General features: G+C 41.7%; 1 protein-coding gene across 1 annotated transcript in view; it reads left to right on the top strand.

Annotated features, from left to right (window-relative positions):
- The window catches only part of JAM2 (junctional adhesion molecule 2), a 53,238-nt gene that overhangs the window by 25,924 nt on the left and 11,174 nt on the right, over positions 1 to 16,140 (top strand). Inside the window, exons 2-4 of the mRNA XM_045002216.1 lie at positions 7,447 to 7,512; positions 12,508 to 12,621; positions 13,876 to 14,028. Of these exons, the coding sequence (XP_044858151.1) occupies positions 7,447 to 7,512; positions 12,508 to 12,621; positions 13,876 to 14,028 (333 nt within the window). The remainder of the gene's footprint in view (positions 1 to 7,446; positions 7,513 to 12,507; positions 12,622 to 13,875; positions 14,029 to 16,140) is intronic.

Consider the following 16,140-nt stretch of genomic DNA (forward strand, 5'->3'; position numbering starts at 1 on the left):
GTCTTGTGATCCGCTTTCAGATTCTTGTCTGCTTAGAGGGATTGAGCAAGCAGGAAGAATAGAGGATTAGCCCATTGTTTGTGGCTCTGGCCCTCGGGCAAGGGGGAAAACCAGTGTCTTGGATATGATAGGTTACCCAGCTGAGGAACTGGAATTTTAACGCAATTATAGCAGCTGTCTTGAAAGGCAGATGGTCACAGCAGGCCAAAACAGAAATGCTGGCTCTTGGCAACCACAACTCCTGACTTTGTGTGTGTGTGAGAGAGAGGGGGGGGGAGGGGGGAAGCAAGGAAGGAAGGAAGGGGGTTCCCTCTTAACATTATAATCTGCTTTCCACGTCTTTTTCTCCTAGGATGAGGATTTTCTGAAAAACACTAAACACAGAGCTTGAAAAAAATTACTGGACACCTACTAGCCAAGAGGCCAATTTAAGAAGAATAAGAAAGATTTAAGAAAGCAGTCCCACCAGCAAGGTGCATTAATCGATGTGCTAGTGAGAAGCCTTGCCCACTGTGCTAACTTCCTGCTGACAGAATTGGGAGGATGCTGAGATTTCTCCATGATGTTGACCCTGCTTCTTTTTAATTAAGTATTGGACAAATTTGAACACCTCCCCTCCCCGCATCTCTCTGGTTCTTCCCTTCCCTCCCGCCCAAGTCTGCTTCAGAGTGGTCTTCACTCCTCTCTGTTTGATTTCTCCACCACCCTAAACTTCTGCCAGCCTTTGCTTGAGGGATCCTCCCACCTATATGGTTACAATAAGTCTGCTGCTACTCCTCACATCTGTCCCAAGTATAGTGACATGGAAATTGACATATTTCTTGTCACTTTCACGGATGCCACATGATCCTTCAAAAGTTATCCCATTACAGATACTCAATTCAAAGGCATTTGTCTATGACCTCACTTGGCTTGGCCAACACCACCAGGATTTGCATACATATCCAATTCCCCTTGCTGATAAATATACAGCTCCAACAGTTTTAGTGTCTGAGTCTTGAAAGGATCAACTCTTAATTCAGTTTCAGGCTATCTTGAGGCTTCCAATTCCTTAAATTTCTAAATCTTGCAGCAGTTATTTTCAGCATCAAATCCTGAACGTTTTAATGCCTGTATGCAAATAAATGGCTGCTGAACAGTTTTTTTATTTCCTTTTCTTTGTTTATACTCTATGCCAGTATCAAATTTCATAGAACATAATTCACTTCATATTAAAAAATTGTATAAACTTTCAAGAGTGGAAAAAATTGAAACTCATACCATTTTTGGTTAGCAAATCTAAAACTAATACCACATACCATAAAGTGAACCATGGGCTGGGTCTCATGTTCTTGACTTGAATAAACTCTCGTACCTTGCAAAAAAGTATCAGTATGCTTCCTTATTCCTATTTGTAGCTAGGAATATGTAGTTACCTTCTGTGACTTGAGTATGCTCTGTTTATGTAGTCTCACTGACTTTTGGTGACTTTTAGTCTTTCCTTTCTTTCTAATTAGTTTCCTCATATTTATTTAATTCCCTTTCCTAATGTTTGGTGCCACCATATCATGTTTATGCTAAGATCCATCCCACTGGGATATTGAACTTAATTATATTATGGATACTAAACCACAGTTACTTCAGACTAAGTTTTAATATATCCATCACAGTATTGTCTAGGGAACAGTTCAAGTAAGATTCACAGCAAATGCTGCCCAAAATGGGATCGACACCTTATGCCTTCCCTTTTGTTAACAATAGAATGTAGTGGTTGTCCTGTTAATTCTGTGCTTGGGAAGGTCTGAGCACAGAACTGTCTTTTGTACAGCTTAAATGTGGCAGGGCTTATCCTGATCTGTGGTGGCAAGGAGTTAAACAGTCTCAGCTGTGTGTGATGGGCAGGGGCGGCTCTACGTTTTTGGCCGCCCCAAGCAGTCATGCGCGGGAGGCGCCCCGGAGCCGCGGGAGCAGCGGACCTCCCGCTGGCATGACTGCAGAGGGACCGCTGGTCCCGCGTGGCTCGGCTGGACCTCCCGCGGCTGCGGACGGTTCACGGGTCCAGCGGCTCCGCTTGAGCTGCCGCAGTCATGCCTGCGGGAGGTCCAGCCAAGCCGCGGGACGAGCGCCCCCTCCGCAGTCATGCCTGCGGCAGGTCCAGTCGTCCCGGGGCTCCGGTGGACCTCCCGCAGGCATGACTGCGGCAGGTCCGCCGGCCCAGCCTGCTGCCCCCCCCCGGCCGCAGGGGACGCCCCCTAGATTTTGCCGCCCTAGGCACCAGCTTGTTTTGCTGGTGCCTAGAGCCGCCCCTGGTGATGGGACATGAAACTGTCCCTGACAATTTAGCCCAGGGTACATGGAGTTTTAGCTCACTTCATACATGCCCCAGAGATGCTATTTTCCCACCCACATTTGGGGTTTATTGCAGGCAACTCTCATTCAGGACAGATGAATTCCTAAACCTACAATATACTTAAATACTTAACCTTTGTTATAAGCAACATGTGGTCTGGAACTTAGCAAAACAAATGTCACATGACTGTTTTCTTTTATATCATAACAATGTTTTGATTCTATTCCCATCTAGTTTCCTGCAATCAAATGAAAGGAAATGCAGTTTGATAGTACCTAATGTGCTTTACTTTAGCATTCAAATTACCTAAGGAAATTTCCTGTTGCAGTAGAGTATTTCTAATGGCAAACGTGTGACCTTTGTAGAATTGGCTGTAAACAAGTGAAGTTCAGGTTGCTGCAATGTGAAAACTGTTTTCCATATAGATATATATAAAACATATGGTGGGAGAGATTAGTTGACAAGAGCCAGTTATCCTGCCATGTAGTATCTTTCCATTACTCTTCTTTAGATGTAGGTTAAAGGGTCCAAAATTATCAACATTTTGAATTTTGAGTAGCTGCCAACAACATCTTGTTCCTCAAGTGACTATTTAGGGAATTTGTTGTCAGAACTTTAGAGATGTCTTTTTGTTTGGCTAATTGATCAAAATCATTAAGTGGCTTCTTGTTGTTAACCAGCCATATGTCTGTGCCATCTTTCTTCTACTTAAATTCCCATTGGACGTGTACAAAAGACCTTTCAGGGAAGAAAAGAGATTGTGTCATATGTGCTGGTCATAATATATTGCTCGCTCACATCTTCCTGCACTTTTTAATTGTCTCACTCCCTCAGTGTATTAGGGAGAATATGCAGTTCTCCCGCAAAAGCAGTTTCCTGATAAGAGTTTGCTCTGTAAAATGTAATTGATATCATGACATTGTCCACAGTGTGAATCAAGGAAGGTACCATATTTTTATGTCTTCATCTGTTAAATGTAGTCTTTCTTGTTGTGGTTCTACTTACATTTCTTAGTATCTAGGTTTTTAGAATTATACTATTTATGAGAACTGGAAAGGGGGAAGAAATAGACTTTTTTTTTTATTCCCCCTTTGGGAAAAAAAACGTATTTTCAAGTCTCTAGGAAAATGTATTTAATATGGCTGTACGTCACATGCATTTGAGTTGATGACTGTATTGGAAATAATGCTCTTTCTAGTAATATTTTATAAACACTCTACCTAATCATTTGGAACACATCTATGATTCTGAAAGATGTTTGCTAACCAACTAAAAACAAACATTAACCAGCGCCAAGGGGTTTGAATAAAACACTGTTGTTTGTTGTTTTTCCTCTCTAGAAATGTGAAGCAGGAGATTATTTCCAGGGGAAATATGTAATGTTTGTGAACAGAAATTATAATAACAGTAAGAGAAAAATAGCTGAGACTGGAAAAACAGAGATATTTGGAGATATTCCCCCCCCCTTTGTGTTCTTCCCCATCCCAGAAATATTAACATTAATTAAGTGAGGGAGAAAGATATGATTCAGGTGGAAGTAAAACTACAAATTATATTTAAAAGTGTAAATGGGTAGCAGGGATCAACAGACATAAAAGGAAATAAGGGGAAAAATGGAATAAGCATGAAGGAAAGCTTTAAAAGGTTTGAGAGAAAACAAAGAGAGGCTCCGTACCTCTGCTGGAGTAATAGTTACCTAGAAAAAAATAATGTGCTTCTGAGAAATGAAATAATGTTGTAAGATGTTGGTGGTTGATGTTTAAAGACAATTAATGTTTCCTTGATCTTAAGAAAAATAATAATCCAAGTGCTCTTTGTTTGGGAGGGAACTGTGTTCACTACTTCAGTATTTTAATATAACCTAATTCAAGTAGAGTTTATTTAGCACAGTGATGAATCCACTTCCGAGGTTTCCTTGGCCATCATCCACTATCCAAGTGCTATAAACTTATTCACAGAGTCATACTAGAAACAAAACTTATATTTCAAGCAAAGGTGGTAATGTTTTTTTGGCCACTGTCAATGTGGTAGAAAAACATGAGTAAAGTTTTCAAAAGCACATAAGACTCATTGTCAAAAGTGACCAGCATTTAGGCATCTATGTCATCCAGGTATTTTTTGAAAATTTCACCCCATGTCTGCATAATGCAAACAACTGTAGTTATAATAACTCTGCCTTAAACCACAATCACATTTAAATGTTGTTTAAATAGGTTTGTTAATAGGCATGATCTGGCCATGTCATAGGTTTATTCCCCACTTTGAACTTTAGCGTTCATAAGATGGGGACCTGCATGGACTCCTCTAAACTAAAAACCTAGTTTAGATTTGGTTCTCGCTGCCACCAGTCAGTTTTAAGTGTCTGACACACTCCCTGTTCCCCAAAAACTTTCCCTTGGGAAGACAGATTCAAACCTGAATCTCAACACAAAGGGAAGCAGCCCACTTCCCCCCTCCCTCTCTCTCTTAGCCTACTCCGGAGAGATACACACCGATTCAACTCCGTGAATCAAACCCAGGAGGATCTCACTCTTCCCACCTCCCCTTCCCCTGAATTTCCACAAGAGAAGGAATTAACCAAGTCCAAAGAAAAGAAAAGAATTTATTAAAAGAACAAAAAGAAAGTACACTATCTCTGTAATACCAGGATGGAACAATACAGGGTCTAACTTATAAAAACTGGAGAAACTTCCCCTCCCTCCTCCTCAGCATAATCAAAGTAACAGCAAACAGAAATAAAGAATTCCTTCAGCAAACACACAATTGCAAATATAGAAAGCAACTCAAAAGACTAATCCGCCTTTTTAACTAATACTCACTATACTGGATAGTAGGAAATACTCCAGGAGAACTTGGAGACATGTCTGGCCTCTCTTAGATCCAAAGAGAGCACACACTCAAACAAAGAACACAGACAAAGCCTTCCCTCCACAGAGATTTGAAATTATCCTGTCCCTTGATTGGTCCTCTGGTCAGGTGTTCCTCAGGTTACTGAGCTTGTTAACCCTTTACAGGTAAAAGAGACTTTAACCCTTAACTATCTGTTTATGACAGGCCAGGATGGCTATTATAAATTATGTGTACTGCAGTAAGGCCTCCAGTCAGGGATCAGGGCCCCATTATTCTAGCCACTGTACACACACGTGTGCACGCACACCCTCACTCTCAGCAGACAGCCCTTGCCCCAAACAGCATGATGAACCCAAACCATGTTGTAACCAATTAGGCCACAACCATATTTACACTATGCTTGAGTACAGTGATTAAATTAAGTTGTTTGCCATGTGTAGATGGGATTAAAGAGAAACCTGGAATGAGAAATCCATTAAGGGAGGTGGGAACTAGGGAATCTGAAATAGAATGGGTCCAAGATGCACAGATGAGGAAGTTGTGGCAAAGTATAGCTTGTTAGAAACACTTCCAGCTTCATTTGGAAATCCACTGTTGGTTAATGCAGGTGTTCCTAATAGGAAATACTACATAACAAGTGGCACATTCTGTACCAGCTGTAACTTCTGGATGGTCTCCATGTGTAAACCCAGGTAGAGCACACTAGGCATCCACCTTGATGTGTCAAAGACAAGTGTGAGGATGGCATAAGTCCTGCACTTCTAAGGGCCCAGTCCCCTCCTCCATCTTACCTGTCACCCCTCCCCTCGTGCGCGTGCGCGCACACACACACACACACTCTGCTGATCTGTTAGCAAAAGCATCACCCCCAATTCCTTGTCTATGCTTCTATCTGACACTGGTGCTAGATGGCTGCTGCATATATAGAATTCCCTAAATACCTTCCCATCATCACCCCAATTTGGGATGTTGAGCTTCAGCACACTTCTTGTTTCTGAGGGAGTGAGTTATTTGATGTCCTGAAGCTTCAAAAAAGTGAGATATGGAGGCTGGTGGTAACCACAGCTGAAATGGAGATCACGAGGCACCTACAGAAAAATAAACTGCAAACCCCTTTATTAGAATAACAGCCAATACAGTTAATAGGAGGCTGGGATGCTCTCTCCAGGGGAATTATACCATTCCAGGATAGAACAAGATGGTGATGTTGTCAACATTTTTGTAAGAAGTATTGTCAGCATGGGCAAGCCTGGTTTTGTGGGATTAGATTAGTAGTAATTGTACATTGAGATTTTATGTCATGTGATGGTAGGTGCTGCCACAAAAGTGATGGTACTGTGTTTTAGGGTATGTCTATGTTACAGCTACTACAGTGGCACAGCTGCGGTGCTGCAACGCTGTACTGTAAACACTTCTTACATCGACAGGTTTTCTCCATCAATGTAGTTAATCCACCTCTCTGAGAGGTGATAACTAGGTTGACAGAATAATCCCTCCCATGACCTAGCTGTGTCTACACCAGGGATTAGGTCAACCCAACTCTGTCATCCAGAAGGTGAAATTTTTCATAGCCCTGAGCAACAAAGCTAGGTTGATCTAATTTTCAGGTGTAGACCAGGCCTTCATGGCTGATCTATTAAAGTTGCAGAGAGAATAGAAGAGGTCCAAGAAGAAAGGGAATGTATGAGAAAATGGAGATGCTCACTGTTGAGATGTGGGGAGGGAAAAGATGAGAACCCTTTATTCAGGTAACTTTTAACACCCATGCACTAACAGGTATAATCCAGCAGTAGATGTGTGTGTTCAGGAGCAGCTGTGATTACAGCAGATTAATGCAAGTTCTCCACCTATGCCGTATTGAAAATAGCAGATTTTGAAGGAAAATGTACAGATGCATGTTTAAAAGCTTATTCTTGTCCTGGTTATATAATAATATCCAGCTCTTCTGTCACGCTTCTCGTCAGTAGCTCTCTGAACTGTTTATAAATGAGGTCAGTATTATTATCCTCATTTTACAGATGGGGAAACTACAGCACAGAATGTTAAAGTAACTTACTCAAGGTCACCCAGTTGGCTGATAGCTAAGCCAGGAATAGAGCCCAGGTGTCCCAAGTCCCAATCATGTCCAATCACCAAAGAGCCTCATTTACCATATGGAGGTTTATAACTAAGCCTGAAAGCACTGTTCTCTAAAATTGGCTGAAGCACGTGTGCAATGGAAATATCTGTTGTCTGAATTAGTTTGTTTTTGTTTTTCCCTCTTGCAGATCATAAAACATATGGAATCTCTGTCAAAACGGACAATCCGCATGTTACAGCAAAGGAGTTTCAGGGTACAGTATGTGCATGGGCATCATTGCATTTATATATAAATATATAATATATATATATATATATAACACAAGAAACTGTTTAAAGAACATTAGTAAGGTTGCAAAGTCAAGCACTCAAAAGTGAGGAAATTAAAGTTGTGTTCAATCTTAATTCATCCCTGTTGTGTGTATACATTATGATATAGCATTTAATTACATGATCACATACTATTCTGCCCGGAAACCCTGCCAGCACAGGATGAAGAGTGATCAATTAATGAGCAGCTTGCTCCTGGTTGCCCTATGTGACCCTATGCCTTACTGACTATCCATTGTTCAAACCTTGCTCTGAAGACATAATTATAAATTTCCTCATGGTCTGTTCAGCGGCACTCATCACTATTTTATCTGAATGCTTCAAACACTAACTAATTTATTCTGTCAACACCCTGGTGACATGAGATGTGCTTATTATCCACATTTTACAGACTGAGAACTGAGGCACAGAGAGAGGAGGGTCAAAAGTGTCCACTAATTTTAGGGGTCCAAATTGAGACATATAGGACCTGATTTTTCAGAATATTTAGTATTATATAGAACTTTATATGTTCAAAGTGCAACTCCTATTGACTTGCAATTGTCGGTGCTCAGCACTTCTGCAATTGAGTCCCCAGGGTCTCAAGTCTAGCACCCAGAAAATGAGGAACAGGCAGTTGATGACCATCTGTGAAAAGTTTGGCTTAAGTGACTAGTCCAACATCACACAGATTGTGGCAGAGGCAGGGATAGAATCCAGTTCTCCTGGGCAGCATTCAACTGTTTTAACCATGAGACCTTTCCTTCTGTTCCTGCAGTCCCCTGCATCATCCACGACAAACCTTCCAACATCTGCTACAAATGAGGCAGGGGTCTTACAGACAATAGCCTCCTTCACTACATGTCATTGATTCATCCTCAGAGCAGGTCCATTCTGTACACTGAATGAGTCAGGGGTCCTTTGGAAAAAAAGTCATCCTTTAATTTATATGCATAAAGGGGGGCTGAATTAAGGCAACTTACTTGTGTCATTTCCTAACATTTGAGTGCTTGACTTTGCAACCTAAAGGTTCTTTTAACATAGTTTGGTTTGGCTTTCTAATTTCCTAGGTCTTTTTTTTTTAAAAAATCCCAGTAGGGTCAGGTTAGTGGGTGACACTTATATTGGTATGTAGTTCCATGCGGTTGGGGGTTATGTTGGTCTTAATTCCATGTGTTGAGTTTATTTATTTACTTTATTTGTTGCATAAACTATCCCAGCTGCCCTTCTGCCTACTGATTCCCCATTTGTGTGACAAATTAATAAAGAATGCATGAATTTGAAACAATAATGACTTTATTGCCTCTGCAAGCAGAGATCAAAGGGGGAAGGGGAAGGCGGTTGGCTTACAGGAAAGTAGAGTGAACCAAGGGGGCAGTAAAAGCAGCAAAGAGTCCTGTGGCACCTTATAGACTAACAGACGTATTGGAGCATGAGCTTTTGTGGGTGAATACCCACTGCATCCGACGAAGTGGGTATTCACCCACGAAAGCTCATGCTCCAATATGTCTGTTAGTCTATAAGGTGCCACAGGATTCTTTGCTGCTTTTACAGATCCAGACTAACACGGCTACCCCTCTGATACTTGACACCATGCAAGGGGGCAGGTTTTCATCAAGGAGAAACAAACAGAACTTTCATACCGTACCTTGGCCAATCATGAAACTGGTTTTCAAAGCTTCTCTGATGCACAGCACGTCCTGCTGTGCTCTTCTAACTGCCCTGGTGTCCAGCTACGTGTAATCAGCGGCCAGGCGATTTGCCTCAACTTCCCATCCCACCATAAACGTCTCCCTCTTACTCTCATAGATATTGTGGAGCACACAGCAAGCAGCAATAACAATGGGAATATTGGTTTTGCTGAGGTCTAACCAAGTCCATAAACTTGCCAACGAGCTTTTAAATGTCCAGAGACACATTCTACCACCATTCTGCACTTGCTCAGCCTATAGTTGATCTGCTCCTTACTACTGTCATGAGCCATGGGAGCAAGGGGTAGGCTGGGGTAGGTGTGACCGTGCGGTGTTGCTGACTGGGAGAGCAGCCTGAGGCAGAAGCCTCCAGCTGGCATGATATTCCAGGCAGGGATGAATCTCCATTAGATGAAACTTAAAGAAGAGAATGACCTGGAGTCATTCCCATTTTTGTCCAGGTGCCCCTGACCGACCTCACCGAGGTCAGCCAGGAGCACCCACGGGACGACGATGACAGTTAGCAGTCGTATTGCACCATCTGCGGTAGGCAAGGCAAGGGGATGCTGCTGTGTAGCACTGCAGTATCGTGTCTGCCAACAGCACCCAGGAGACATACGGTGACAGTGAGCTGAGCAGGCTCCATGCTTGCCGTGGTATGTCGTCTGCACGGGTAACCCAGGTAAAAAAGGCGAGAAACCATTTTTTGCCGTTGCTTTCACGGAGGGAGGGAGGGAGGGGGGCCTGACGACATGTACCCAGAACCACCCGCGACAATGTTTTTGCCCCATCAGGCATTGGGGCTCAACCCAGAATTCCAATGGGCAGAGGAGACTGCGGGAACTCTGGGATAGTTACCACAGTGCAACGCTCCAAAAGTCGATGCTAGCCTCGGTACTGTGGACGCACACCGCCGACTTAATGCGCTTAGTGGGGACACACACAATCTAAAAAATCGACTTCTATTAAATCGACCTAATTTTGTAGTGTAGACATACCCTAAGAGTGTATAACTTTGCATTTGTGTTGTATTAATAAAGTCATGGAGGTGGAAAGCAATGGATATTTCAGTACATGCCCAAGTGTTTGAGGCTGAGAATAAGGAATATGAAGAAATTAATTTCCAAATCTAACTCTACGTCAGTCATGTATTACCAAATTTGAAATAAGTTTATCTTGGTAATTTAAATTTAATTACCATTTCTCAATGTAGGTGAATGGATTTTCCTACCTTCCACTTAGCAGTCAAATACCACCAAAACATATGTTAGTGACTTTTCCTTCATGTAATAAGTTGCATACTAGTAATCAGTTTTCCATTTACCCTTCTTTGTGCTTACCCAACCTTGGTTTTCCCCCTGGACCATTCATTTTTCTCTCCCAATTCTCTCACCTTCCCACCAATTGCCTTTCCTTTCTCTTCCTTAGAGTTCTGTGTTCTTAGTTCAGCCTCTCCTTAAAAATACCTTAAATAGAATTCTTCTACCTCTCCATCTCTGATACTGTCTCCTCAATTCTTCCTGTCCCTCTCTTCCTTCTTTGTCCAGTCTTTCTTCTCACTGCCTCCCACTCCACTTAGTCTCCCCACTCCTCACGCTATATAACAGCACCTCTCTTCCTGGTTTATTTGGGCATAAGCTTTCGTGGGTACCCACAAAAGCTTATGCCCAAATAAATCTGTTAGTTTTTTAGGTGCCACCAGTCTCCTTGTTTTTGTGGATACAGACTAACACAGCTTCTCCCTGATACTCTCTTCCTGGTGACTCTCCTCCCCTGTTGCTGAGTACAATGAAGCTAGGGAACTAAGGTTGAGGGGATCTGCACCACACTTTCTCCCCTCCATTTAACCCTTCCCACCCCAGCAGGAGAGGAGGAGGAAGTGCTTACATCGTGTGAACTAAGCACTAGGCTTCCTCTGTTCTCTCCCTCCTCACAGGCAAGAGTCAGAGTGACCTCATTATTGCCCCTCTATGTTTTCTCCTTCCCTTTCCCAGCTCTGAAATGAAAGAGTCTGGGCAGTAGAGAGAGAGAGACAATGCAAGTCTCATCCCCAGAGTGTAGGTGAATTATAGGCTTGCAACACTGAAACTCAGCTGCCTTCACTTCAGTTAGATGCAAATAAAGTTAGGCACTCCTGGGCTCAGCCAGCAATCACAAAGGCCAGCAGTGAAAGACCCAGAGCGTAGGCAGGAATTGACTAATGTTTTTCATTGTTAGAATGGCAACAAAACAAAAACAAAAAGGAAAGGAAAGTTGAATAAATCTTAAAGTACAGGAAGGCCACCGCCTATCCCACTCCACCTGCAGTCAGGAACTTCTGACTTCCTCAGCTAAGTACAGAACACACATTTTGTAAAGCATTGTGTATTTGTCTTTGGAACAGGATGCCCTCCTGTCACTGGATTTTTCTTTAAAGTTGGGTTGCTTCTTTAATGTCTTGTCTCATTTTGTGTGTGATCTTATTGCTCATGACAAATGTCAGACTGGTAGCGTTGGGGCTCTGAAGCCTCAGCTCTGGTCTGGAAGGACAAATAGTAGGGGTGAATAAGTAACTCTGTCTCCATCATTTACTCAGTCCTTAGTTTCCTCGGCTGAGATTGGTAACAAGAGTGCAAATTAAAGCAGGCTGTTGTGTATGCTTTTGAGATGTGGACACTTGTTCACTGGAAATTGGATACACCCCATCAAAGGTGCAAAAGACTTTGGTCCCTATTAATATGACCTGTATATGAAGGGCTTAGCATATAGGTGAAAGGCTCTGTATTGCATTGCCAACCTCCTAAGCCATCTGCTCTACCCCTTCCCTTTGAAAAAGAAATTAAAGATCGAGGCTTTCCACTGGAGATTATAAACTATAGAGAGATTGGAGGTAGTCAAAGATTTTTCATAATAATACTAGTGTTCTTTTCCTCCTTAGGCCAATCTGTACTAGAAAAGGTATGCCAGTAGAGCTGTACCAGCAAACCCACCTAGTAGACACACACTTTCTACTGCCAAAAATGTGCTTTTGCCTATATAACTTATACCAGTTCTCTTTAAAGCTCTACCGACTTTACATTCTCTCTCTAAATTCTGTTCTCCATTACACTTGTTTATATTTGGAGTAAATACAATAACGTCAATTTTAAGAGCAGGATTTGATTGTCACTGAAGACTGAAGCCCTTTAATAGGAAGAATATTATGATCAGTACTTGTAATTATACCAAGCACGGAGCTAAAACACTGATCATCTGTCTTGTTTTCCCTAGAGGCTATGCTTAGCTGTAAGTACTCAGCTGGAAAGGGTATTATTCCAAGAGTAGAATGGAAGAAACTCACAACCCGCGATGTCTCATTTGTGTACTACAAAGGTGACTTAGTAGGTAAGAAGCTGCAAACATGTAGACTGATGGATTAAAATGAAATTGCTAAAATGCAGTTTGGTTTCTTTTCTGAAGAGAATAACAACGACAAAAGGACTTCCCAGAATTGGTTTTTGAAGAGCATATTCTTGAATAGCTTTCCATGCTAATAGCTACTATATCTTTGATGGTATTAAATATTTTAACTTGGACATGTAGATGAGTCTTTTGTACTGTTCCATTTAGACTTCAAAAATGGCATTGCAGGTTCCCTGAATCCTTCCATAACCTGAGTGCATTAAATAAAATTATCTGTCCTTATTGAAAACGTTATGATCCTCAGAACAAGCTTCTGAAAGATTCTTTAAAATAAAGCTGAAGACTTGAACATAAATGTCATAGTAATATATACAGTGTAGCAGCATATTTTAAATACACCCCTATTCTTTTTAGGACTAGAACATAAGAATAAGTGTTCTTTCTTAAAATGACTTATTTCAGCTTTACATTTTGAGTGAAAAGTGCATCTCGGTGGTACCATATACGTCAGCTATTTTTATTGTAGCCTTGTTCAAAAAGCTGTAGCTATTTTTTTCTCTTTTCAATGGGAAGTTAGTTTTGCCCTCATAACACACAGACTCTCATAACTCAAATGTCCTGAAAGAATTTTGTTCCAACTTAAAAAAAAATCACCTTTAACCAGAGACCAAGTATAGAAAAAAAAATCAGCCCACAAGGTGAAAGGTATGTGATAACGGGACTGTAATGGAGTCTGGATTTTTTGAAAGCTTAACTAGAGAGTTTTTGGCCAACATTCTCTGTCTATAATAAATGTCACTTTTAAGTTTCTTAGATGATGCAGATTTCACCAAGCCACTCAAGAGCATTGGGGAAATGCATGTGCTGCCAAATTCAAGATGGGTCTTGGGATTCCAACTCTATAGGCTGTTGGAAACTGGCTGTGTTTCATAAGCGATGCCTTTGGTTTGTGAACAAAGGGTGTAGGGTTTGGGCTTAAAGTATTGCCTTGTTGCCCCTAAAACTTATTTCTAGAGTGGAAGTGATAGTATATTTGGAGAAAAGTGCTCATATTTATTGTCCTTCAGTGGAAAATGAGGCACAAAGATGATCAAGATTGAAGAAGTGAGCAATGATTGATCACTAGATGCATTGTGAGGTTTCAAGATGAGCCAATGATGCACAGTGATATTTTATTTTTATAACAGGCTTGAACTGCAAGGAATACTTTTCTAACTGTCATATTCTCTTTTGAAGGTGATCTGAAAGGCCGAGCAGAGATGATAGATTCAAGCATACGAATTAGAAATGTGACCAGAAAAGATTCTGCGAGATACCGTTGTGAAGTTAGTGCGCCGACTGAACGGGGACAAAATCTGGCAGAGACTATTATTACTCTCACAGTGTTGGGTAGAAACCTAACTTTGACTATGGGTTTTTGTTGAGGTCAATCCTAAAGGCAGGGGGGTAGGGGAAATTCAGTGTGGATATTTTTCCTCATGCACTCTTTTATTCATAACATTGTTTGCCAAATGAATGATTTGATTTCTGGCTTCTATTTAATGTTTTCACAAACTGCATTTACCTTCTTTTGACCAGCTCTAACAAATAATAAATAATAGGGAACAAATCTACCCTCACAGAATCATTTCTGAAAGTTTGGCCTGTATATTAAGGCTTGGATTTTCAAATGGGCCTAAGGGAGTTGGGCACACAGCTCTCATTGACTTTTAGTGAAAGTGGGTACCTAATTCTTAGGCTCCATTGAATTTCCCAACACCAAAGCAACTATGGGTATGGCTACACTGGCGATTTGCAGCGCTGGAAAGCCTCCACCAGCGCTGCAATTAGTAAGTGGCCACACCTGCAGGGCACTTCTAGCGCTGCAACTCCCTGGCTGCAGCGCTGGCCGTACACCTCACTCAGCATGGGGAATAAGGATTCCAGCGCTGGTGCTGCAGCGCTGGTCATCAAGTGTGGCCACACACCAGTGTGATTGGCCTCCAGGGTATAAGGTGTATCCCAGAATGCTTTTATAAATTACTCTCTTTGTTTTGTTATGCAGCCTCTCTTTGTTTTGTTGTGAACGAGCTCCGATCGGAGCTCCGTTGCCGCTTATCTAAAAAACAAACAGAGCTCCTGTTTGCTGTGATCATCTGTACCTGGCTGTAAACAATCAAATGAGATTGCAGGCAGGGAGGGAATGAAACAGCGGGGAGTCGTGTTGGCTGCAGGCTGTTTGCAATTAAGAGTTAAGACTAAGGGGTTGGAAACATGTTCTGATTTTTCAAGTCAGGAAGCTAAACACACAGTGTTGGCTCCAAAAATCCCCTCTCTCTCTCCCCCCGCTCCCTGTCACACTAGACCCACTCCACCCCCCTCTTTTGAAAAGCACGTTGCGGCCACTTGAATGCTGGGATAGCTGCCCATAATGCATCACTCCCAGCAGCGCTGCTAATGCTGCAAATGTGGCCACACACCAGCGCTGGTAGCTGTGAGTGTGGCCACACACCAGCGCTGGCCCTGCACAGCTGGATGACCAGCACTGCAAACTACCAGCGCTGCAAACCGTAAGTGTAGTCATACCCTAAGACAGCTCAAAGTGCATTGATAATCACTCTGTTGATAGAAATAAATCCAAAACACACAACTGTGAAGAGGCCAGTACTAGCTCCAAATTCTGATTAGGTTACAAGTAAAACTCAGAGGTCTTCTCCTTGTCCACCTAACAAAATTGCACATAGAAATAACGGCCTCTCTTCTGGAGAAACTCATGTCTGGGCTGGCAGAAATGTTATCTGGATCAAGGCACACTGGCACACCTGTATATGGAAAAGGCTTCACTGGATCTTTTTCAGCAACTGCCAGTATGAAGACTGGTTGACGTTCCTCATTCATAAGTGCTGGAACTGCCTTGAAGTGGTTTCTGTTATATAATACTCCTGGGGGAATTCTGTGCCAAAAAATTAAAAATTCTGCGCACAATATTTTGAAATTCTGCAAAATACTGCATATTTTATTTGTCAAAATAACACAATATGATCACACCAGTTTCAATTTTTTGGGTTATTTATTTCAAAATACCTGTCAGCAAGTATGTCTGTAACAATGCAGACAATAAAAAAGATTCAAGGAATGATTTTGGACAAATAGATTCCTTATCGGCATATCAATACAGAACACAAAGCAAAGTGGGTATTTTTTTCATTTTTAAAAAAAGCCACAGTTCGGTGATTCTTGGCCTTTGGTGGTGACTCAGCAAATGTTTGAAGTACCATACTGTGACTAGAGCAGTTCAAAAAATTTTAATGAAAAAGTTTTTCCACCATAAATTACTTCTCAAACTACATGAATTTTTTTTTCTGTGAAAACATGTAATTTGAAACTTTTTTGAAACCAAAGGAAATTCTTTTCTTTTCTTTCCTTTTCCCCCTCTTCACTAGTTCAGGGGGAAAGAGAGAGTTGAGGGGAAGATGCTCAAAAAAAAAGGGGGGGGGATTGTTTCAAATAAGTGGAAACAAC

Source organism: Mauremys mutica, chromosome 1 (assembly GCF_020497125.1).
Source record: "Mauremys mutica isolate MM-2020 ecotype Southern chromosome 1, ASM2049712v1, whole genome shotgun sequence".
Classification (NCBI taxonomy): Eukaryota; Metazoa; Chordata; order Testudines; family Geoemydidae; genus Mauremys; species Mauremys mutica.